This window comes from Nuphar pumila, chromosome 6 (assembly GCF_984573655.1).
Source record: "Nuphar pumila chromosome 6, dmNupPumi1.hap1.1, whole genome shotgun sequence".
Classification (NCBI taxonomy): domain Eukaryota; kingdom Viridiplantae; phylum Streptophyta; class Magnoliopsida; order Nymphaeales; family Nymphaeaceae; genus Nuphar; species Nuphar pumila.
Window position 1 is genome coordinate 9,115,296 of NC_143254.1, and position 25,675 is coordinate 9,140,970.

At 36.8% G+C, this 25,675-nt stretch overlaps 2 protein-coding genes and 3 non-coding genes across 15 annotated transcripts in view; all 5 read right to left on the reverse strand.

Moving 5' to 3' along the window:
• LOC149833848 (uncharacterized) overlaps positions 1 to 5,616 on the reverse strand; it is a 38,570-nt gene extending 32,954 nt beyond the window's left edge. For 6 of the 9 annotated variants that reach the window (XR_016432725.1, XR_016432724.1, XR_016432719.1 and 3 more), the window contains exons 1-2: positions 5,179 to 5,615; positions 3,588 to 3,774 (exon numbers count right to left, since the gene is read on the reverse strand). The gene's annotated coding sequence lies outside the window, so the exon portion shown is untranslated. Of the gene's footprint in view, positions 1 to 3,587; positions 3,775 to 5,178 lie in introns of all 9 variants that reach the window. The other 3 variants (XR_016432727.1, XR_016432728.1, XR_016432723.1) reach the window with 2 other exon arrangements.
• A 7,020-nt stretch (positions 5,617 to 12,636) lies between these two features.
• Positions 12,637 to 16,043, reverse strand: LOC149833852 (uncharacterized). 3 transcript variants are annotated; one of them, XM_090011070.1, is made up of 5 exons: positions 15,957 to 16,043; positions 14,578 to 14,711; positions 13,159 to 13,220; positions 12,943 to 13,001; positions 12,637 to 12,823 (listed from the first exon to the last, which is right to left on the reverse strand). In XM_090011070.1, the coding sequence occupies exons 2-5, from the start codon at positions 14,652 to 14,654 to the stop codon at positions 12,806 to 12,808; spliced, it is 216 nt and encodes a 71-aa protein (XP_089867196.1). In that variant the 5' UTR covers positions 14,655 to 14,711; positions 15,957 to 16,043; the 3' UTR covers positions 12,637 to 12,805. The 3 variants fall into 3 exon arrangements, with proteins under 3 accessions (XP_089867196.1, XP_089867194.1, XP_089867195.1); XM_090011068.1 differs by lacking the exon at positions 15,957 to 16,043 and adding an exon at positions 14,978 to 15,081; XM_090011069.1 differs by lacking the exon at positions 15,957 to 16,043 and adding an exon at positions 14,978 to 15,076 and having other exon boundaries at positions 14,578 to 14,708.
• On the reverse strand, positions 13,400 to 13,478 carry LOC149833853 (small nucleolar RNA SNORD25). Its single transcript, XR_016432933.1, has one exon. It is a non-coding gene; the product is annotated as a small nucleolar RNA SNORD25 (small nucleolar RNA).
• Positions 16,044 to 19,021: 2,978 nt separating the features above from the next.
• LOC149833854 (small nucleolar RNA SNORD25) lies at positions 19,022 to 19,100 on the reverse strand. Its single transcript, XR_016432836.1, has one exon. It is a non-coding gene; the product is annotated as a small nucleolar RNA SNORD25 (small nucleolar RNA).
• Positions 19,101 to 25,258: 6,158 nt separating this feature from the next.
• On the reverse strand, positions 25,259 to 25,337 carry LOC149833855 (small nucleolar RNA SNORD25). The gene has a single exon (XR_016432940.1). It is a non-coding gene; the product is annotated as a small nucleolar RNA SNORD25 (small nucleolar RNA).
• Between the last annotated feature and the right edge of the window lie 338 nt (positions 25,338 to 25,675).

Here is a 25,675-nt window from a genome sequence, read left to right on the forward strand (position 1 = left end):
TTTTTGAAGGGAGTAAAATAAAAGAAAGAAAAGAAAGAGAAAAGAGAAAAGAAAGAAAGAAGAAGAGAAGAGGAACTATTTTGCGCGGTCTCACTTGACCTTGATTTGAAAAGATTTAAAAGATTACTCGCCTCCGTTTTTGAAATATTTGTGGGAAAACTGGGAGACGGGATCCGCTCGTCGGTACGAGGTTCAACCGTTCCTGACGCCTTTACCCGGGGTAATCAAACCAAGGGTCGAATCTATGCCTTTTGTTTTGCCTAAATATAATCTAATAATTTATTCTAACTCTAGATGCACAAAGAATCATGCTTGTGCCATGCAAAGATGTATGCTTCTTTTAAAAAGATGTTTTTGAAAATTTCCAAGTGTTCTGAGATGAACTTGATAAGGGAGTGAAGAAATGTTTGAATCTAACTTTAGAACTTGAGATAGATCAGAGAAGTTCTAAGTTTTTAAAGTAAATCAGAATTGGAAGAACAAATCTTGATTTTGAGAAAGAATGACTTGAAGCTTTTGAAAATGAAGTTTCAAAGTCGGGAATGGACTTTGAATTTTGAACTTGAATTTAAGAAAGGAAATGAATACTTGAGATGGAATTGAATTTAGATTTTGAAGTTTGAAATTGGAATGGACTGAGAAAATCAAATGGTATTTAAGAATAGAAATGGATTTAAGAGATTCAGATTAGATCCGAAAATGGAACTGAAATCTAGAATTGGAATTGGATTCCGGATCCTAAACAGAATGGGATCCGAGATTTAGAATCCAAGATGGAATTTGGGTTCTGGATCCTAAAATGGAGTGGATCTGAAGTTTGAGATCCAATGTAGAGTTGGACTCTGGATCCTAAGATGGATTTGGATCTGAAGTCTAAGATCCAAGGTGAAATTGGATTCTGGATCCTATAAGGAAATTGGATCTAAAGTCTAAGATCCAAAGTGAAATTGGAGTCTGGATCCCAAAGAGGAATTGGATCTGAAGTCTGAGATACAATATAAGTGTTGAATCCTGGATCCTAAAATGGATTTTGAGTTAAATTCAGAAGATGAATCAAGAACTTCCAAGTTTAAATTGAACTTAAAAAATGAAATTTAGAATTTGAATATACAAACGAATTTCAAAGTCAAATTAGACCTTGAATTTTTGAAGTTTAGAAGATGAATCAAGAGTCTCAAAGTTACAATTGAACTTTGAGTTAGATTAGAGTTTTGAATATAAAATGAATTTGGAATTTCAAAGTCAAATTGAACTTTGAAATCTGATTTGAATTTGAGTATAAAAATGACTTTGAGATTGAAAATAAAATTGAATTTGAAAATGAAATGATAAATTGGATTTTATAAAAATTGAAGATAGATTGAAGAAGATATTTACATCACTTGGAGTTTTGAAAAAGGAAATTTTGAAAATATGATGTTGCTCTATCCTAAATGATGAATGAATTTTAAAAATTGGATTTTGAAAAGCTATTTAATTGTTTAGATGAATTAAAATAAGATTGAAGATATAATACACCATTGACTATGGTCATTGAATGTATTATATAATACTCTATATTTAGATTCAAGTAAAGAATAAAATATATTTGGTGCTTTTATAGAGTTGAAAATGAAATTAACTCTCAATATACCCTGACTATGACCCTTGGTATATATATTGAATTAATTTTAAGTTAAACCCTGATAAAAGAAGAAAATATTTAAGGAAAATATGATGAATTTTGAAAGAGATCCAGTGTGGACCCAGTGTTGTTTCATAAAAGATAAGAATCCTAAGTTTTGTCTACATCCTGACTATGGTCATTGATGTAAAGCATCAACTTAGGATTAATTACCTCTTAAAAAATAGTGCACGTGTCATTCGTATTTTACCGTTGTGAGAATTTGAGAAATAAAGGCAAAAAGCATGAAAATAAGTGATTTGTGATATTTACAATGCCCATTCATCCTATCTAAAAGTAGGAAATGTAAAGATTCTCATTAGCATCCGGCTATTACAACTTGAAATTTTTACAAGTTTTAAAAGAGAAATAGCATTTTCCATCAATTTTCTAAAGAAAGAAAAAGTTAACAAGGTAAATGGAAGATGCCATACCAAAAATACCATTGCATAAGTCTATACCTACTCCATTAGAGAAATGCATATGTAAATCACCATTCTCATGCCAAATTAGAAGTAGATATGAGAGGTCCAAATGCACGAATTTAGTAAAAAGAAATGCAGCTATATAATGTTTCAGCCTAGTGAGGAAATGTACAGAAAATTTCTAAATGCCATGGCACCATGATGGATATGTATGGTGAAGATATCTAACAGATATCAAATATGAAGGCGCGCCAAAAAAATCAACCGTGGATAGTGGTGAGATATCAGTGCAGTAAGTGGTGACTATTGGTTTTAGTGTTTTAACACTATTGCATACACAGGAGGATCACAACAGATTTAAACACTGCTAAAGGCGCCAAAATGGAAGCCGTGTCAGTATTGGCGCGGCTGTGTATATATGAGAATCACAACAATGCTGAGCGTTGTTATAGATACCCTAAAAGAATGACCACAACGAGTCTAGGCACTGCTACAGGCAACCGAGGGCCATAGCAATGTTTGTTACAGCTATAAATGCTAAGGTGAAGGCCACAACAAGCACTGTTGTAAGCTTGTGTATTTTAGATGCTGTTTTGATATTACACTTAGGCTTAATTACATGAGATTGACTGTGAAAGAGAAATTATTTGTTATGATGAAGAGGTGAATTGATGGTATTGAAGATGGGTTACTGTGATTGAAAAAGTACAGCTGGGAATGACAATGGTATAACAGGTGGATGAGTGAAAGTCTTACTGCTGCGTGGAGGTGGCAGCAGTGAGATGATATATTCTGCACTTATGACAGCATTTGGTGCGTGAGGAGCATTGTGAACAGTGCATTTTGCAGGAATGCAAGTGCATAAGTGAGGGTATAGGATGAAGCTACAGCAAGTGGGCCAATACAATGGGTTTTGTGCATGGGGTTAGACAGTGACACATAGGAGCTGCGGTAGATGCAGCAATATAGATGTACAGGGAAATAGTGATCAAAGATGGTAACAACAGTATTTATAGGAGCGGAGCTGGTGTTAATGGGGGTTTTGCAATGCAGCACCAACGTACACATCCAGAATTTAGTTAACAGACACATCCTTGGCAACTAATATATACATGGTAAAGCAAAGGGGGCAATTAATAGCAGGAAAAATAGAAAGCAACGAAGGCAGATATAAACAGAAAATTTATTATAATTACAGAGATGACTATAGGCACAGGTGTAAGAATTCAAATCATGAAGTAAGTCAACAAAATAGTTATATTTTCTTAGAAAATAAAGAGAATCAACATAATCAATAAGAAAAAATCTGCAAAAAAGGGGTCCTGACATAGTAGGGATGAGTAGAGGTGATTAATGCTACTACAATGATTGCACGGGTAACCAACAGGTGAAATGCAAGAGGTGGATGTATATGAAGATACTAAAAAAAATGAGGAATGCAATTGTTTTAATGGTCATTCAATGCATATGAAATAAACAGATAGCAAGGTTCTTCTTACCTCTTCAGAACTTTTCAGAGAGCTGAGCCTCTTTTCAAACCAGTAAATATTATGCTGAAGGCTGAAAAACAGATACTTTCCCAACTATTGGGTCCAGGGATGCATGAAATCTTGACACAGGAAAGATTTTCCTCATCAGGACAGACCAATAACCCTCCTTTTTTTTTTTTAGGAATCCAAAATACACCTGCAAATAAGAACTTTCAGGACAATCGTTATAACTGCATCACAATCAAAGTGGTTGATGGCTTCTGGACGTCCCCCAATAATGAGACTTCGGGCTTATATCTTGATCCGTGAATAAAAGATTCACCTACTGTCCCATGCACACGATATACTGATAAAATTTTCCATTCTTCTTTTCTATTCTTTTTATTGCACTGAGATAGGTCACTACACATTTCTTATGTGAAAAGGAAAACTGCAAAACTGGTGGTCCTCAGCACTTGGTGACACACGATCATTGAACCTTGTGTTGCTAATGGAGATTGGGTGATATGCTGCTAGCATATCAACCGATAGGTTACAGGTGTATCATAAGAGGCCTATATTGGGCTTAGGTACTCAGAATTTTGACAGTATTGAGGGTGTAAGAGGCAAAAGGGGCTACGTTTTATGAAAACACAAGCAGAATTAAACAGGTTCTGAAATGCTCTTATGACCTGTAATCAACGGAAATGAGGAGATGAACAGAGCAAGAATGAAAGAATCGTATCTAAATGAGAAGAAATATAACAACAAGACTAATAACCAAAGTTAGTTGATGAAACAAACATAAAGTAAGGGAAATATGACTGCAGGCGACCGAATTTAGTAGCTCATGGAGAATGGATAATGGAACAAAACAAAAATGAAAGGAAGAAATATCAAATATGAAAATAAAAATACAGAGAGGATCAGAAATCCATCTAACTAATAATGGAAGAGGAACCTAATGGATACGACTAGTTGCTATGGAATGTAATGGCATTTGTGAATATTGTGCTAAGGAAGTAAATGAACCACTAACGTAGTGTTAATGAAGAGGGTGTGAGGATTGAGTGAAGAACCTCAAAAGACATTGCTGATTAAGCAAAAACCGAGGCACCTATTGAAGCTTGACCCCAGCCACAGTGCTATCAGTCTTGAGTGGTGCAGAGATCACCACCAAGAAGGGGAGAGGGAGATACGGTGAGCTCTAAAAAAAAAGAAAAAAGAAATGCAAACCGAAAATCAAAGGAAAGAAAAGAGATACGAAGGGGAAATTATATGCCAACAGATAATGAGAACAGAATGGAAAGATGAAGTATAAACAAATGTTCGATCAAAGGATCAAAGATACTTAAAAAAAAAATCTGTTGATCATTTCATTGATGTCGCATAGGGTGGGTCGATCCTGCTATAAGCAGGTCGATCCCACCTTCAATGCATTGTGGTAATAAAAAAAGAAAAGAAAAGAAAAGAAAAACTGAAAAAACAGTAAAAATCTGAATGGTAATGTAAAAGTTTCTATAAACAAAATCAAGATTAAAAGGGAAGAAAAACTGAAACACGGCAAATTAATAACGAGGATAATCAATGCAAAAGAGAAGGAAAAAGACGGGCTACTTACCTCTGACTGTTTTTATTGGAACTGAGAGGTCTTCCCGGTCTATCAGGTGAGAGGCTTCAGGAGAAATTAACAGGAAAGGAAAAAGAAGATCTGAGGAAGACGTGAAGAGCACATGGGGGGTGAAAACGGGTGATCGAGAGAAGGGAGAAGAGGCGTGGAAGGGTAGAAGGTGGATCGTATGCGAGAGAGAGAAGGCTGTGGAGGGGTGAAAACGATGAAACGAATGGATTTTTGTGTGCCTCTTTTAAAGAGGGAGAGGATGATTCGGGAGAAATTTGTTGGAGATGGGCGGCCGGAGGTGAATTCGTTGGTGATGGAGGGCTTAGGGAGGAGAGCACATGGGGGTTCCAGTGTGTCGTGGAAGGGAAGCCGAGAAGGGGAGAGAGGCGAGAGTGAGGGGGCGGCGTTCTTTCGCCCCTTCCTCGTTTACGAAGGGTTTTCAAAAACCCTAAAACCCGTTTTTACAGAGGAGCCCCCTTGAATTTTCAAGATTTTACAAAGACGGACTCCCCTTAAAAAAAAGCTTTAAATTTTTTTTTTCTCGGTGCTTTTTCCATTTTTTTTTGTTTTTTTTTCTTCTATTTTTTTTATTTTTAGAATAAAATCCTAAGATTCACGAGAAATAAATATTTAAAACTGATTTATTGTATTTTTGCAAAAATATTCACAAAAGAGAGTTTTCTGAGAGTTCGGGTTTTTATTTTTGAAATTTTTCTCAAAGAGGGGATCGGATCCGATTTGGATCAAAATTTGGTCAGAGCTAAGACTTTGGGTCCGAATTCTAACGAATTCAATGGATGAATGAATTTTTTGGTTAAAAATTTACCTGATTATTTAGAGGATGGAGGTCAGGGGCAAAAAGGTCATTTTTTGATTCTTTGGAAAATTTGGGGTGTTCACAATCAACAAGTGTTGAAAGAGCATTTTCAGCTATGAATAATATCAAATGTCGTCTACGTAATAGAATGGGAGATGAATGGATCAATGATGCTTTGGTTACTTACATAGAGAATGAGACATTTGATATCATCAATGATGATGCAATTATGAATTGTTTTCAAAATATGAAAAATAGAATATGTCAATTGTAAAATTTTCATGAATTTAGTTGTTTGTATTTCTTAAGTGAACAATCTTTATTTTAGTTTAAAAGTACAATTTAAGGTTTTATCTTATTATGTTCATAAATTTAGTTGTTTGTGTTTGTCACAATTGTATTTTAATTCAAAGGCTTATTTAAGTTTTATCTCTCCACGAACGGTTGTTCCTCCAGCGAAATTTTTTGGCTCCGCAACTAGTCCGAATAAATGGATCGTCCTTCAAGACCATAGCATTGTCCCCGAGACCCAAAGTCTGCCCACCCAAGGAAAAACTTCTGGCTCCGCCACTGCTTTGAGGTTATGTTGATCAACCATTCACCCATGTTTATATGTTTACCCTGGATGGTTCTTAATCTGATAAGGGCTTGCCTGGTCTAGACTCCCTTTTTCCTTTTTCCTTTTTCCTTTTTACATCAAAGTCTCTATCTCGCTCTCTTCTTTAAAACTGATCAAAGTAGAATTTCTTTACTAGTAGTGAATAATATTGCATGTGAAGTGCAAGCTTGGTGTATCCCCTATTTGAGGTTGTATTCAATCATTGTGCAAGCCAATTTGGATATTGTGATCACCATGGTTGCCGTACAGAAATTTCAACAATTTAAAAGTGACAACATGCTCCATGCGAATGTACAGGGAAATGTTTGATTAAAAAAATAGTTGGAAAGCCAAATCGATAGTAGAAAACCGAATGTAGTAAGTTGTGCTATTAATTCTATAATTTGTTTCATCCACTTGGCAAGACACTATAGCCTATGCCTTGTGAATTGGTGGTTGCGTGCTTGTGCATTTTTAGCCTGACTATGGATGATCATTTGTGTTTTCAGCGGGTTTTTTCTCTAATTTTTTGAAACCATTATTATATAGGAGGATAATATGGATGTTTTTCATCGTTAAATGGTAGAAATTTGATATATGTGTGTTCATTTGTGTGGAGTCATTTTAGGATCCAAGTTTGGATTTTTGAATCCTCCTTTGGATCCAGATCCATATGTTTATCCACCTTAGTGTTTTTGGATCCGATTGTTATCTCTTTATTTATTAATTTTTTATTACCATGCGAGATGACTTTTATTTGTAGTGTTTAGCTAAGGTAATGTATTAATGTTGCATTGGGTCCATTTTATATGTGGCATGAATCTTATGGTTTTATGGATTTGGATCTATATCTATTTAGTTATATGGTTGAGAATTATATTGTTATCATTCCACATTGAATTCACTTGAGATCCTTAGTGACAATTTCAATGAGTTTGTTTTATATTTATCGTGTTATGTGTTTGGATCAGGACTAAGGTTATCGAAAATGCTATAGCACTTGGGGAAGCGCACTGCCCCAAAATGCTTTTCGCAAGCGCTTTCGAAACACACGGGGAAGCAACCATTTTAAATGGGAAGTGCATTTTTCATTTCGTTTCTCATTGTTAGAAAATGAGTTTTCTTTTTTGGGGGGGCTTGAAGCCTTTAACAACTTTTTTTGCCCAATGTCAAAAAACTCGATTCTTATTTACTTTTCCCTCGGATCCTAGGTGGCTTCCCTTTTCACTTATGGATTGCTTTCTAGGTCACTTTTGGTTCGCTTCTGAGATAATTCACCGTTTGCTTTTAAGTTGTCATGCACTTCTCAATTCTTAAAATGTTAGAAGTGCCTTGCTTCTAGCTTTCACTTGTTGAATCGCTTCCTGCTTTTACTTTCTCGACAAACAACTTTGATTATGACCCATATTTATTTGATTCATGCGTTTACATCCTATTATAGTTGGTGTTCCTAAAGTATTCATATTTTACATTTGAGAAGGAAGTTTAAACCCTAACTAGACCATTTATGGTTTATCCTTTTTTAGTTGTTTTTTAAATTTTGACCAAGACTCAACATTTTTTGTTACTTGGATCCAAGTATGGTTCCAACTTATGTTTGTGAATTAGATTAGCATGCCTACATGTTATCATAATTTTCTTAAATACTTATAGCATGCCTTAATTGATTTTGTTAAATGATTTTATGAATTAGATTAGCATGCTTACTTGTAGCAAGCTTTTATTTGTGTAAAGATATTAATCTTATTATGCAATGGGTTGAGCCTTATTAATTTCAAGAGTTCTTCGACGAGAATATCCAAAGCCTCTCTTAAATGTTGTGGTGGTTCCCTCTTGGATCTACTATGATGAATCTATTAAGAATATCGAAGACTCATGAATGAAATGATTGTGATTTATTCTCAAAAGAGAAGTGTAACATTAATTTTATGTTTATTCATCCTCACAACTTAAGAGATGATTCTTAATCCCATTTTTTTCTTGCTTTCAAGTACTGAGATTGTGAATATTGATGCTTTTTGAGTCTTGCATATTGTCTTATTGTGGAGGCTATGTGTTTGTTTTAAACATGATCTAAAAAAATTTCAATAGATAACCTTTGGGCATATTTTAAATTAATAAATTTTGTTGGAGAAACGAATATAACATATGTATATATTAAAAAATGAGATATCTTATTTCATATTTTGTTATTTTTTGTAGTTAGTAGTCTTCCTTGTGTGTGTCAATTCATATTGTATTCTCGGGACACTAAAGTAATTATACCCAATGACATACTAGTGGTAGAAATGGATGATGATGATTTTTTATTCGGATAAATGGTTGAACATGGGTTTTTGATATTGGATCAATTCCTGCATGTATAAGATTAAACTAAATTGTTGGGGTAGACAATATAGTTTCTTTATAAATATTATCTTGGAATTAATTTATGGCAACATGAGCGTGGAGTTTCACTTCAACTCTCTGGATGTCTTATCCTTTCAAATAGATTTCATTCATGATCCACTACAACAAATCTGCCCACCTACCCATTGTGAATGATTAATATGTCAAACATACTCCACCTGGTGTAACCGAATTTATTGGAGGTTAGTGTCAGTCGAAAAGTTTGTCAAGACAGTGTTATTCTACCCTCGTATTTGATTAATTAGAGAAAATCAAATTTGGATTATATTTCTATTGGTATACATTGTGATCTTAGTGTTATGGTAACACTAGAAGAATATAGTTCAAATTATAGTGTACAATTATGTTTTGCAGTTATTTTTTGCTACGAGGCAATCACAATCACAAGTGACATGAGATAATGGATTGATAATTGTGCAAAAATATAAGTGTTATATGTTTTTTATCTTGATAAATTCCAAAAATTAAAGATCATAACACATGACATGATAGGATATTTGTTGTACATGAAGTACAATAATGTGGATGAGATTTCTTATTGCAATAATTTTGAATAAATGAGTGGATGTGTTTTACTCTTATACTTTTAGAAATTAAAGTTTCTTGAACATCCAAGCAAATTGTGATAACCCATTTAATTACTATTCTTTGAAATTCACATATTATATGAAAGCTATTATACAATGATATAAATGTGAAGAATATGAACTTAGATAAATATAGACTTATAAAGTCTAAAGAGCAATTATGTGAATTATTATTCAAACAATGTGTAACTTTTTGTTAATTATGAGAGATTATATCTAAACTAAGAAAATCCACGTAAGAAATGCCTTTCGCAAAAAATATTATTCAACATATATTTAAAGCTATAAGATTAAATCCTATGAAACAAATTACATGTGATGGAAACCTAGCTAAGTGATTTGAGTCGCCTAAGTTCTTGGCTCAATGAGAAAAGCAAGTCACTAGATTAACTAGATGAGCACTATGATATATATGAAAAGATAATATCTTCATGTCTCGTAATAACGTAAGTGCTGATAAACTTGTGACATAAAGATGAGTCTGAAGATTCTTAATGAGATTTACAAACAAATTTAACTAAAGTGGTTCAAACAGGTCGCCAGTTTCGATGGTTAGGTCGCCTCCTATGAAATTTATGATTATATAACACTTTTTTAATAGATACTACATAAGACCCATAATATATGCAACTTTTATATATTGATAACACATGAATATTAGAAAGAAATGTGTGTATGAACTAGAGGTGTTAACGGGCCGGGTTTGGTTCGGATTTAGGTAGAACCAAAATTGGACTATATTTTTTGGTATGGTATCGGGTCCGAACTCATGTCTAATCAGGTCAACTATAAGAGAAACCATGCCCAGACTTGATAAGAACCGCATGAACCATACCCGAACCATACTTGATAAAATAATATTTTTTTATCATTTTTACATTAAAAATTTGTGGGTCTTATTCAGAACTCGGGTTAGGCCCAAATTTGATATAAAATTTCGCCAACTATACCCGAGTCAATGTATTAATCGGACCCGTGTCTTTCGAGTCTTCTGATTTGTCATCATGCTTGGACCCTATAGTGTTTGGTTCGGGTAAAGCTGACTCGTTGACACCCCTAGTATGAAACCATGTTGTCCACAATAAAAACCAAGTTCAAAGCATAACTATTGAAACAATCTGAATCTCATAAAAGCCAAGTGAAAGTTAAAATACAAAAAGTAAGTTAATTTTTGTATAAGACTTTTGTGAACAGCTCCATGTTTTTTCTGACATAATTATTACTCACATAAGATATTGTTGTGGTCTTGAATCAAAATTATTAAGTCTTGTGATCCAAGCTCATTGGCCACGACTAAATTTTGGAGAAATGTATTTTGGAAGGAAGTTCACTTTATAAAATTTATTTAGTATCACATTAATCCAAGCTTACGAGCGCACAAACCATACTAAACCCAAACCTTGTCCTAAAAGGTAGGGATGCACACGAGCCGAGTTCAGCAGAACTTGGGAAGATTAAACTTGGCTTGTTTCAAATTGACCATGTTCAAGCTTGGAGTCAAGCTTCAACAACATTGTTTAGGCTCGGCTCCGTTTTGACCTAGAGCCGAGTTTGAACATTCTAAAAGGACAAATGCATAAAATTATTAAGTCTTGTGATCCAAGCTCATTGGCCATAAATTCCTTGACTAATTTTTTGAGAAGTGTGTTTTGCAGGGAAATTCACTTTATAAAATTTATTTAGTACCACATCACCGTCCTAAACCCAAACCTTGTCCTAAAAGGTAGGAATACACACGAGCCCAGTTTGAGCAGAGCTTGCGCAATTTAAACTTGGCTCATTTCAGAATACCCATGTTCAAGCTTCAATGACATTGTTTAGGCTCGGCTCCATTTTGACCTAAAACAACATTCTAAAAAGATAAATACATGGAGGTGGGATTTGATCCCTCACATCCCCACCGCACCAGACTATGCTTTTTGAATATGTTGACCTGAAAAAATATACAAATACCAAAACTCCAAGATTAGCTCATTTATGCACACCAAAGGTTGGAATTGTGTTCAAGCTCAGCTCATTTATGTTCATGAACGAGCTAGCTTAAACAAGTTGAGCTCAAGCTAACTCGGCTAGTGCATTCCTACAAAGAGGCACGTTAATAAAGGCGAATTATTTCATGTCTTTAAAAAAAATAAAAACAAATCCTTTCTTTTTCAATGATTTTTACCCTAAAAGTGTGTCATATCCTTTCTAAAGAAAGTCTCTGACTTTTGTCTTCATGCAATTTTGAATGAAAATATACTTGTTTCATTTTGTCTGAATTAACTCAGCAAAACTTTTAGTTCATACCACCAACTTAATCTGATATACAAGAACGTTTGGCCAGTCCTCTCGGCCTATATGACAAACGTCACAAGAAGCTCCTCATGTCTTCGTCATTGTTAGAAACCATTTTTTTAAATATATTATACAAATAAAACTTTCCGCCAGTTTTGTCATTGATAGAGCTTGACACATTAGACAACAAAGAGGGTTCTACATCAAAAGCCCTCAAATTTTATCATCAAAGCAAAGTTCAATCTGATTTTTGACACTTAAAAATTTAAAATGACCTTTTAAAAGTTAAAGATTCATTTATTTATGGTTCTGAATCTTACTTATCAAATTATTCAAATTGTAAACATTTTTTTAGTAAATGGATCCAGTTTGGGATCCATATTCAGATAAAAAATCCATAATTTTTGATAAACTTTCATAATTAGATCCAATAACACAGGCTAAAGCATTTATATATAAAAATATCAATTCCTATTTTTTCTCAAATTAACCAAAATTTAAACATTTGTTAATATTTAGATCCAATCTGAGATCCATATCCAGGGCTAAAATCCATAGCAAACATGTTAAGATACTTTAGGGCAGATGAGTCCTACGATCTAAAAACAAGTTAACAAACCCATTATCCATGTCTCCGCACAAAGTAAAAATAGAACAAGAGTTATCACAACGTGTTCATGTGTCCGGCATCCCAAACCACAGAACAAGGTAATAACATCGAACCACCAAAGGAGATGCATCACGCAGCACGATAACATTCGGTCATACGGTTGGACAAACAGAACTGAGATAGTAATTGATGGAAAATTTATATGTTGCATGCAAAAGCTTTATTCTGTACATGAATGGAACAACATTACTTGGGTTACCAAATTATACACACAATATTGAAAATAGGTTTTTCATTTCTGCAACCTGACTCTTCATCAGTTTTTCAAATCATTGGTTCTTGTACGACTGCAACAAAGCCCAAAGACAGGTCGATTACCAACAGGCTCGGATGTCAGCCACAAAAGAAAACAGCTTAAATCTGTAAGACTGAAAGAAAATAATGTAAGAAACAACAAATTTTATACCTCAAACGTCTTTGAAACTTCCTTCATCTGCTCAGCTAGCTCCTGCCGTTTCTGACTAGCTGCAAGAAAAAAGACCTACAGTGGTTCTAATGCAATCCACAGAGCCATAAAAAAAGAATAAAGGAAACCCCATCTCATAGTAGGGGACACCTCGCTACTGTTGAAGCCATGAAATGCAGCATAGATCGATTTCAAATACAAGATAGAATTAATCACCTTTGATTGAAATATCTTCCAATCTCTTTGATGTTCTTACTGCAAACCTCTGGAAGGCCGGGCTGAAAAAGCAGTACCCAATTAGTGTAAATAGCCATAAACCACCAAACAAGAACAAGGAACATAACAGAAACTAAACCAATAAGCCAGCCAAAGGAAGCAATGTACTTCTAAATACTCCAAGAATACACGTTCAGGAAATCTATACATAGAGAAGTTCAACCCATCGTAGGCATAATTAAGCACCTCAGTCCCTTAGATGTTCACTAATGCGATCATCTTCACAATCATTACAGGTCTATGAAATCATCACCGGTGCACTAACCATACGTCAGAATGCAGCAATAGCATTAAACGAGTAAGAAGGGAAATCCAAATAAGAAAAAGAAACCAACAAAATAAATGGGCAAAATAAAACCCCGAAAAGCAAAACTTCAAAGAAGAAAAGAGGTGTCAGCTTCCTCAAAAGCATCTGAAAGCTCACAAAGTCACAAGCTTCAGGCAGTTGCACAAGAATAAGGAAGCTCTCACTCTTGCTTCAAGGGAACGAGTCAATTGGAAGAAAAACGATCCGAAATGACCAGATTAAGAAGCAATAGCTAAACCCGTAGTCCACAAAATAAAAGGAAAAAAATAGTAGCAGCCATCAAACATCATATAACACACACAAGATACACAAGAACAACCATCAAATATACTAAAGAGAAAAATATTGCATATACCATAAGTCAGAATGCAGCAACCATTACAGGTCCTGAAATCATCACAGGTGCACTAATCATACATCAGAATGTAGTAATAGCATTGAAGGAGTAAAAAGGGCACTCCAAAAAGAAAAAAGAAACCAACAAAATAAATGGGCCAAAAAAAGCAAAAAGCAAAGCTTCAAAGAAGAAAAGAAGCTCCAACTTACTCAAAAGCATCTGAAAACTCACAAGCTTCAGACATTGAAACAAGATTAACCAGGAAGCCCTCACCTTTGCTTCAAGGAGTCAATTGAAAACCAAATGACCCGAAATGACAAGATTAAGAAGCAATAGCTAAACCCGTATTAAACAAAATAAAAGGAAAAAAATAGTAGCCATCAAACATCATAAACAGATGTAGCACCGCTCCATTCATCAGAAAGCAGCAGAACAAGAAACCACCTTCAGATAGACATAGACGAGGAACCATGAAACTTTACTATAGCTTCAAGGGAACGAGTCAAAAAGGAACTAAAAAGGATCCCTGTGACCAGATTAAGAAGCAACAACATTGACTGCTAAAAGGAGAGAACAAAGCTTCTTTACTACAATCAGTTTCTTTAAACGAATAAATTATGTCAAAGCATGCAAAGGAGTCAAAGAGACAAAACAAAGACAAAAGACAGCAATCACGGGATAGATCCAGCAGGCATGGCATAAAGGATGACCTCACCTGTTGGCAAGGCCATTGACGACAAGCTCATTGACAACATAGCTGAGCACCCGATGCATGAAATTTCCTCCTGCCATTATAGTTTATACCTAAAACGTCTTCCAAACTTCCTTATTCTGCCCAGAGAGCTGCTGCTGTTTTGGATTAGCAGCAATAAAAAACAACCATAAGAAATTCATAAAAGAAAACTTTTTACTAAAATATATAATGGGACGTTTTGCTGTGAATTTTTCTCAAAGACAGAAAATCCATACTGAGGTTGTCATGAAAAGAAGCACATTATCATTTTAACTAAGAGGCAGAATATTTAAAGCATTTTTTATTTACTTGTGTTATTAGATATTTTTAAATGAGCTTTTAAAGTTTTTAAAAATATATTTTTTAGGTTTACGTTTTGCACCTCAAGGCTTAGGCAATGCTTTTCACAACAATGCTGCAAACTTCTGAAAAGCCAGGCTGAAAGGCAGTTCTCAATTAGTGAGCGAGCAAAATCTTGGTCTCTACCTGTTCAATAACAAATTCTCCAGGATCATACATTGAGATGTTCAAGCAGACTCACCTTCCTCAATGGCAAAATTGTTGTAAAACAGTTTAAAAGATGTTTAAAAAACTTCAGGAAATCTATACATTGAGAAGTTCATGCAATACTATGTATAATTAAGCACATCAGTCGCTTAGATGTTCAGTACTGCGATCATCATTGCGATCATTACAGGTCTATGAAGTAATCATCGGTGCAGTAACACATGTCAACATTTAACAACACCATTAAACGAGTAGATGAGGCAACCGGAAAACGAAAAGCAAACCAACCTATGAAAAGGTAAAAAACCCCAAAATAAAAGCTTTAAAGACTAAATGAGGTGTAAGCTTCCTCACAAGCATCTGAAAGCACGTAAAGCTGCAGACATATGCAATAGAATAACAAGGAAGTTGTCTTTGTTTCTCTTGCTTCTAGGGAAGCAGTCAATTGGATACTGGAGGATCCTTAATGACTAGATGAAGAAGCATTTGCTAAACCCAAACACCAACCAAAGCAAAAAGACAGTTGGTCTATAAAGTCACGACGGTTCAGATCACGAGAACCTCAAAATCGATATCCGCCAGTAAAATAAATATGTAAAAGGGAGGAGTTTTTTCGAGCCTCCTTGCCCGAAACCGAACTTGAAACCGTGCTCTTGCGTTGGGATTTTCGTTTTTTCTCTCGATTGAGATGAAATCAAACTCAAAGCTTTATGTTTGGGCTTTCTGCGGTGAAAAACGACCTTTGAACACTAGTTTTGGGCTAGGGTTTTTTCAAATGAGATCGAATTCGATTTAGTTTTCAAGGGAAGGTTTTCGTTGCTCACAGATAGATAGATAGAGAGAGAGAGACGCACCGTTGTTGGGTTTCAGGAAGGAAACAACAATTCTTCTCTCTTCTAGAGAACGCGCTTCACCGCTCGCTCGTCAATCGTTGCGTTCCCATGAAAGCTATGAGGGCGTCCGATTAAGCATTTTATAGACTCGGGTAGAAACCCTAACCCCTGAAAATGGACGGTCCAGATCTAATGGTGTCCCGAAGTGTGAGGGGGAATGAGGTTCGCGCGATCCGAACCCGTATCGGTTCCGTTCCTTTGACCCTATGGGTCGGCCGCAGCCGGTCGGTTCCAAAACCATCCGGACTCAGACCCTTTGGATGTAATCGGTTCGGATTCGGGTCTGATTTAAAAAATACCAAATTCAATCAATCAACGAACAAAAAAACTAAGTGTGCCAATCAATCGAAAGAACGAAAAATTACAAATTTGGACTGTAAACCTACTTACCCCAGCTCAAACTGGACCATTGGAAAAACAAAGTGTTCCAAGGTTGTAAGACTTTAAACTTATCACTTGTGAGCTGCATGCACTACCCCTTCTATAAGCCGAAGCCCAACATAAACCGTGGGGTTGAGGGCCTTAGCCCAGCGTTTTAGGTAGGAGTGCCAACGGGTCGGGTTTACTCGGACCAAACCCTATAGGGTCCCGGTATATGGTGACAAATAAGAAGATCTGATTAAAACCTGGATTTGGACCCGAAGGACCGAAAAATACATAGACTCGGGTATAGTTTGTGAAACTTTATACCAGATCCGGGCCTGACCCGAGTCCTGATTAAGACCCATATTTTTCAATGTAAAAATGATAAAAAAATATTATTTAATGAGGTATGGTCCAGGTCTGGTTAGGGATGGCAGTGGACCAGGGGAAAGCAGAACCCCGCCCCACCTCGCCGCGTTTGGACCGGGATGAAGGGCATGAAACGGGGTTGAAGGTTTAAATCCATCCCCGTGCGGGGATAGAGGCCCACCCCGTCCAATGGGCCTCCAATGAAATATGCCCAAGGCCTCAACGGAAGCAAATCAGGTCATGCTGAACATGAGCGTTTTTGCTCATGCCGACATCGTGGTCGTCTGCTTGCATTTTGGATGAATGCCACGTGGTTTTGTTGACTTTTGAGCATTTTAAAATGCAAATCGGATGAAACGTACCCATAAACCCGTGGTTTTGTTGACTTTTGGTTTTGTTGACTTTTGAGCTTTTTAAAACAAACATAATGAAACGTACCCATAAACCCTCAAGGATACTTTTGATCAGTTCGTACTTTTCCATCTACAGTTACAAGACGTTGCATCAGGATTGAGACAACACCTCTATATGTCAAAGCATATTTGAGTTTGTTCCGGATGATGAGGATCAGTGGCAAGCATTCACGACTCTTTGGGTGCCTATAAAGAACAAGCGTTATGTAATAAGGAATTGATAAAATAGGTCGAATAGCTAAACCAAGTAGTTTTAAAGGAGTAGGGGTGGATGCTGCAATGTACTTACAAATGCTCCTCCCAACTTGTCAAGCATCCAATGTTTCAGAGCATTGAGCCTCTTCAGATGCTTCTTCAAACCTCGCGGCTGAAGCAGAAAAAATAATTTAACGACAGATCCATATTCATCACGTTTTTACTTGACAATGAGAAAAAGCTAGATAAAAAGGGAAGGTACAACCTTAATTTTTTTCTATGCAGAGATCATCAATTTTTAGCACTTACTACCCAAAAGCACATTTCAACCAAAAACAAAAAACTAGCTGAAAAAAGCAGCTCACAACCTTAATTTTTTTCTATGCAGAGATCATCAATTTGGCGATATACTCATTCAAACTTAAGCTGCCTTGGCACAACTCAAGAAATTCCACCTTCTTCTTTTCCCTCGCATGAGGAGGAAAGTAGTTTCCGAGAAAAGTTCCCCGAAAGGCCTCCCAAGGAATCACCTCCGCACCTGGGAACTGCACCTCCCGGGTAGTGTCCCACCACTCGCGAGCGTCGTCCTTCAATCGAAAGGACCTGAACATCGTCTTCTTATCGTCAAGAACAGATAACACTTGGAACACTCGTTACACCTCTTTGACCCAACTCTCCGCCAAGTCAGGGTCAACCTTGCCAGATAAGGTAGGAGGGTAAAGCTTCAGAAATTTTTCATATGTAGCGATTGGTGTATTCCCAACAAGAGAACTCGGATCCGGCAGGGGGCGACCGTGGTTACGAATTGCCTCTGCCAAAGAGTAAAGGCAAAAATATAGATCTTTATTACGAAAGTCATTTATTTTGAATCAAGTCGTGCTGGTACATAAGCAAAAGTTCTATTCTGTAATTATAAATGAGTTCACAGACTCCAACAAAACTGGGTAGGTGCTACTTCCCCTTAAGGACGACTAGAGTACTTCCTAAGATATTCCCTTCTGTTACATGTGCACCTGAATCTGCGCTTAGGGGTGAAGGGAAGTGGCTCCCCGTAGGAGGTCTCCTGCCCGTAGAGGGGCGTCGCCGGAGTATATTCCGGTGAGCCAAGACTATAACTTGACGAATCAATTGCAGGCGTGTATGTGGGTGATACACCGTCCACTGGGTCTGCTAAAGGTGGTGGTTGCTCGCCTACAGTCGAAATTGCGTTCCTGCCCTCATGCTCGTCCTTGTGGAGGCAGACATCCATGGTGTGCCCTGATTCTCCACAGAATACGCACTCCTCTGCTAAACTCAGGGGGAACAAAATCTCCCGATGACTCTTGTGGTGTCTGATGGTGCACCCGAACGTGTGAAGGCACGAAACCACCTTCTCGAGCATACACCTCAACCCACGTTGCTGCTAAGGGTATCAGCTAGTTTCTATCTTGCTTCCCTTGAATAAGCAACAAAAGACAAAAGCTAAGCAACCGCACAAGATTAAGGAAGCAACAAGAGCACAAAGCATGCTAAAAATGTAAAAAAGGACCTCATCTTCCACAGTGAGGAAAATCCCAATCTGTTTCTATTCAGTAACAATGTCGCCAGAATAGTGGTGAAATTGTTATAAGACAAAGCTTAAAAGATGTTAAAAAAACTTCAGGAAATCTGTACATAGATAAGTTCAAACCATCGTATATATAATTAAGCACCTCAGTCCCTTAGATGTTCATTACTGTGATCATCTTCACGATCATTACATGTTTACGAAGTCATCATCGATACACTCACTCCTATGTCAAAATGCAGCAACACATTAAATGAGTAGATATGGCAACAAAAAAAAGTAAAAACAAATCAACCTAATAAATGGTAAAAAAGCAGAAGATAAAAGCTTCAAAAACTAGAAGAGGTGTAAGCTTCAGACAGATGCATAAGAATATCAAGGAAGGAAGCTCTCAATCTTGCTTCAAGGGAACGAGTCAATTGGATACTGAAAGATCCGAAATGACCAGATGAAGAAGCATTAGTTAAACTCAAACTTAAAGGGGTTCGGATTGGGGTTTGGGTTCAAGTTTTGCCGGGTCAAGAAAATGAAATCTCAAATCCAGATCCGTTTAGTTTTAACACTTACTCTCGTCATAAATGCATAAATCTCGCAATATTTTGTAAATCTCGCGAGAAATTGCCATTTTAAACTTTTAGGCAATTTCTCTACATTGGACATAAACCCGACCCGTTGGCACTCCTACCTAAAACGCTGGGCTAAGACCCTGTACATTGGACATAGCATAAGTAAATACCATATCAATGTCTTATTATTTTCACAAACCTATTCTCTGCAATGGACATAGCATAATAAAATACAATGCTGCACCCACATTTCAAAACTTGAAGACTATAAAGGAATTATTTGTGATGAGTGAGTTAAGGGAACACAGAAACTGTGGATCAATTTGAGTAAAAACCGTTTGGTAAAACCTATTCAGGATGACACACGGGAAGGTACTTGAGACATCGAAGGGGAACAGGAAGATTTTGGCTCTTCATCAATGTAGTGGATAAGGGAGTTGTTATGCCTCTGATAATTATAGATATTTTGTGGAAACCATGTCTTTGTCTATCTTATCTGCTCCACCATCCAACTCTCCAGATGTCTCAGATTGGGCCAAAGCTCATTTCAAGTGTCTCGTTACATTGCTCAGCCCTACAAATGGTCCATCATGTTAAACAACTACCTATTCACAATACCAGTTACAGGTGGAGCATTTATACTTATGATCCCTCCTACCCCTTAGTGCTATTATGCAGCAAGGAAGCTAATTATGCAGCTATTGGCAGTATACAAGCACAAAACCACAAATAATCTTATCGCAAGCACAATAAAGGGGGGCATGGTTCTGAGTTTGGGTAAAAACTCACAAGAGTGTTCTGCCTTTCAGTAGCAAGGCAGTACACTGGGGGCCCCTCTTTAATAGGGGGCCACCACCTTTGTTTATAGGAATGGCGTTCTGCCCCGTACACTGGATCTCCTTCCCAATAAAGATCACCCTTCATGTTCAATGACCTCCCTATGAGGCATTACCTAATCGCCTGAAATGGATGGGCATTTGATGGTGAATCCAGGCACCAGTTTTCAAAATCTGCCACCTTAAAAGCTTAGAGGAAACTCGAGGAACAGAAGCATAGAACTGTATAAATATTTCTCTGAATGCTTCTATCCAAAGCAAATGCTAGATTATAGATCTGAGAAACAATTTCAATCCAATGGGAACATTGAGTCAAAATTTTCCAAATGCTTCTATCCAAGGCAAATGATAGATTAAGGATTTGGGAAATGATTCCAAATCAAATGGGACGGTTAAGTGTAATGTAGCGATCATGTCAAGGCAAGACTTGTGCATGTTGCTCATCCAATGAAATGTAGTGCACAAACATCAAACTCTTTGGCATGCCCCCGGTACCTTACCATGCCAAACCTCAATCGATTCCTCTCCCCAGCCCCAACGAAAAGCGAAAATCAAAACAAAAACATAAAGAGAACACAGTACCTCCGAGAATCGAATAGAAAACTCAAAAAGAGGAAAAATAGAGAAGAGATGCAAACAGTGGTCCCAAACTCTAAAGGCGGCCAAACAAAGAATCTGCGGATGAAGCCAGCAACATATTACCAACAACAACACAACAAGAATGTATACGGAAGAAACAAGACAAAAAATATGGACGAAAATGATTAAAAGTCCAAAACATGAATTTGTTAATGAGTCAAGATCAGTCCATGCTGTACCAACTCAAGCAATTGAACAACAGCAAAATCATAACCATGTATCTATTCGGCCCCGAAATAGACCAGGCGGTAAAAAAAAGTGCGGGAGATATGCGATTACCCATGACTTAAAACCGTGACATTTGAGCTTCTGAGATGAAACCAATCGGAAACCCTAAGATTACCCAAGAATAACAACGTAACGAGAAGAACAGATATGAGAAAATACAAAAAACAAAACAGCGGGAACGTTATAACCCTAAACCATAAGTTTGTAATTAATCCAAACTTACTCAATTTGTAATGGGTCCAGATTTATTCATCCAGTAACAAAGTAAGCACCACAAAACAAGCATGAAGAACAGAAAATCAGGATAATTTAGATCACGAAAGCCCGAAAATCGATCTCCATTTAGTTTTTGAGGTAGGGTTTATACGGTGTTGTTGCTGAGAGAGAAAGAGAGAGACGCACCATTTTTGGGGTTCAAGAAGGACTCTGCAACTCCCCCCTTTCTCCTCTCAGAAAGGTCTTCCTTCTCTCGTAGCCTGCCCACGAATTCCATGGCATCATAGGATCTCAGGACTTAAAATACAAAGTTGGAAACCCTAGCCCCATAGAGATGGACGGTTCGGATCTTAAGATAGCCCGAACAGTGAGCCACAATATGGTTCGGGCTATCCGACCCGGACCGGTTGCGTGTCCCTGACGCGGGCTAGGCGGTGTGTCAACGGGTCGGGTATTCGACCATCAGGGGTACCCGAACTCCCCCAACCCAGATAACAAGTTGTTGTTGTTTTAAATTTATAACCCGAAGAAACCGCACCATGCAAGAAGACTTAATCTACGTGCGGTCGTCGTGCCGACAACATAAAGCTTGATAAAGCTATGGGTTTAATCATTTCAAATCGGATCTAAATACAATCAAACTCAACTGATCCGTGTGAACCAAAGCAACTTTATTTCACCAAAGGTGATGCCATTCAATGATAAGGCTGAGAAGATCTATCTAGATAAAATGTATTTCTCTCAAGATAGAAATTGTATCATCACCCTCTCTAAGATAGAAATCCTGTCAAACGTAACGGAATAAAGTCAATCGGTAGCCCATCAATTAAATCAGATGACCTTGATATTCCTTATTTTGAGTGCATCAAAATCGACTATCTACACGCCCAAATTGGTGTTAATTTAAGTGTTTTATTGTCGACCAAAGTTCATGCCTAATTGCAGCCCAAAAATAAATATTTTTTTATATTGACTAAATATTTTATCCGATCTGTGCATGTATGATTAAATCCAAGACCAACACGTCGATCTACGTTTCAAGGGCAAGCAAATTGACTATTTAAATGTCTAATTCAATTGAGTTTTCATGTCGGTAAGCCTCATGAAAGGATATAATTCTTATAGAGGTAGAAGTCTCTTTGGGAAAGAGACTTTAGGAAAGTCTATAAAATGCGAGGATGAGAGCCCTCACTCAATTTCATCTCTCCATCGCTTGCTACCCTCTTCTTCTTCAAACCTTAGGTTTAGACCTTCATTAGATATTAGAGGTGAGGTTATACATCCATTGGTGGCGAAGCTATGCACCCATATTGAACATCCAATGATTTTTCCATCTACGCGATTTCATATAAGGAATCATCAACATGTGCGTATGTATGTAACACAAAGGGTGCATCCATATGCTAGAATATAATTTCAAATATGTATTAGAGGTGATACCAGTCCCAACCATGTGCTCGGTTCGATATCAGGTATTATTGGAGGTCTACGGGACCCCAAAACGCGATTTTATGAAAAAAATCATTTCTAAAAAACCTTATTTCTTGACCATAGTTCGTAAACAACATAATTTATATTTTCAGATTATATTAGATGTCTATTTTGTCTTATGAGCATGTTGAGACCATATTATAATTTATATTTATGAAATTTAATAAAACAACAACAACTACGCCTTCATCCCAAAACAATTGGGGTCGGCGATATGAACCAACAAGTAAATAAAAAATGCTTTAAATATTTACAGTAAGACATATGGTTCCAGGAGCAATATAGCTCCCCAACATCCACATGCAGCACATGCATGCAAATGGATAGCGAGGGGGTCCTTCTATCTTGGTTCCCTTGAATAAGCCACAAAAGACAAAAGCTAAGCAGCCGCACAAGATTAAGGAAGCAACAAGAGCACAAAGCATGCTAAAAATGTAAAAGAGGGCATCATCTTCCAGAGTGAGGAAAATCCAAATCTGTTCCTATTCAGTAACAATGTCGGCAGGATAGTGGTGAAATTGTTATAAGACAAAGCTTAAAAGATGTTAAAAAAACTTCAGGAAATCTGTACATAGAGAAGTTCAAACCATCATATATATAATTAAGCACCTCAGTCCCTTAGATGTTCATTACTGTGATCATCTTCACGATCATTACAGCTTGAAATACTAAAAGAGGTGTAAGCTTCCTCACAAGCATCTGAAAGCTCATATGCTTCAGACAGATGCATAAGAATAACAAGGAAGCTCTCACTTTTGCTTCAAGGGAACGAGTCAATTGGATACTGGACTATCCGAAATGACCAGATAAAGAAGCATTAGCTAAATCCAAACCCCAACCGAAGCAAAAAAACAAGAAAAGACAAAAGTTATAAAGCATCATAAAGACAGGGACATACCCTCTTTGTGTGTGTGTGTGTGGAAGAAAAACAAAAAAAAAAAGATCAAATTCTTAAGGCTCTGTGTCTGATGACGTTGTAACAACTCAACCACAACAAAGAAACCAATTGAAGATCAGCAAAATTGCAATCATCGCATAATCACACCAGCACCAAATTAGACCTCAAGCCAAAAAAAGAAACAAGGGAGAGTACAACAATTTTCCGCAATGCAACCAAAGCATAAAAAACAGATTTCTGACCTTGTCAAATGAAATGGATCTCAAAAAACCCCTAAGATTACCAAAAATACCAAGGCAGTGATAAGAATAAATATGAAGAAACACAAAAAAAATGCGAGGAAAAAGAAAAAACCCTAAGACAAAGAAGTGAAAATTTGTTGTGTCTACACTTTCTACACAATGAAAAGAGAATTTCAATGGAATGGAGATCTAGTTAACATCAGAATGACACTTTTATGACATTTTAAATAAAAATACCATATCAAAGTCTTATCAGTTTTACAACTCCATTCTATACACTGGACGTAGCATAATTAAATTTTTAAATATAACCATGCACCCACATTTGATAACTTGAATACTCTGTGAAGGAATTATTTGGGGGCGAGTGAGTTAGGGGAATCTGAGAAACTGTTGAACCATTTCAGTAAAAAACTTTTGGCAAAACCTGTTCAGGATGACAGGAGAAAGGGATTTGAGACAACAAAGGTGAACATGAAGATTTTAGCTCTTAAGCAATGTTGTGAATAAGTGAGTAGTTATGTCTCTGACAAATACAAATATTTTGTAGAATCCATGTCTTGGTCTACCTTAACTTCTCCAACATCTGGTATGTTTCTAACCTTCTTCTGTGTTACAGCCATTAAACCTAGGGATGTCCTTTGAAGGCATGTCAGGTCATACCATTTATTGGCAGTCACAAGTAAATCTCAAGAAACTAAGAAAACCAACCAAAGACTAGAAGCTGGATAGTTCTCAGATTTTGAAGTACATCCAAAACAAGGTTACCAGAAGCGCCATAGTACATGGGGAAGCGCGCTTCTCCAAAGCAGGTTTTGGAAGAGCGAAAAATGGTGCTTCCAAATCGTATTGGAAAGTGCCAAAAAAATTTGGGAAGTGTTCCCATTTAGGGAAAGCTCGCTTCCCCTTTAATTTGTCATTTTCACTTCCTCCCCGCTTCCCAGGTCACTTCCGAGATGATTCTTGGTTCACTTCTAAGTCATCCCACGATTTCGGCTTTCGCTTCCCGAATCGCTTCCCACTCCCGCTTCCCCAACTGGCAACTCTGATCCAAACACTATAATTTTGCAGAATTAAAAAGAACTGAATAATTATAAAACCAGAAGATTAAATTTCTGGATTTGCAACCAAACAGGCCCTAACAATGTGTCCAGGATCATGGTGACACTGTTGTAAATCAAAGATTAAAAGATGTTGAAGAAAAAAACCGCACAGGAAATCTATATACATAGAGAAGTTCGGCCCATCGTATACATAATCACGCACCTCAGCCTCTTAGATGTTCATTAATGCGATCATCTTAGCAATCATTACAGGTCTATGAAGTCATCACCGGTGCGCTAACAATAAGTCAAAATACAAAAACGCTATTAAACGAGTATATAGGACAATGGTAAAGGAAAGAAACCGACCTAATAAATGAAAGACAAAACAAAAAGAAAAGCTACAAAGAAGAAAATAGGTATCATCTTCCTGACAAACATCTGATAGCTCACAAACTTAAGACAGATGCACAAGAATAAATAAGGAAGCTCACATTATTGCTGCAAAGGAACGGGTCAAATGGATACCAAATGATCCGAAATTACCAGAATAAAAAGCAATAGCAAAACCAATACTCCACAAAAGTAAAAGGAAAAAACAGTAGCTATCAAACATCATAAACACAGACACACAC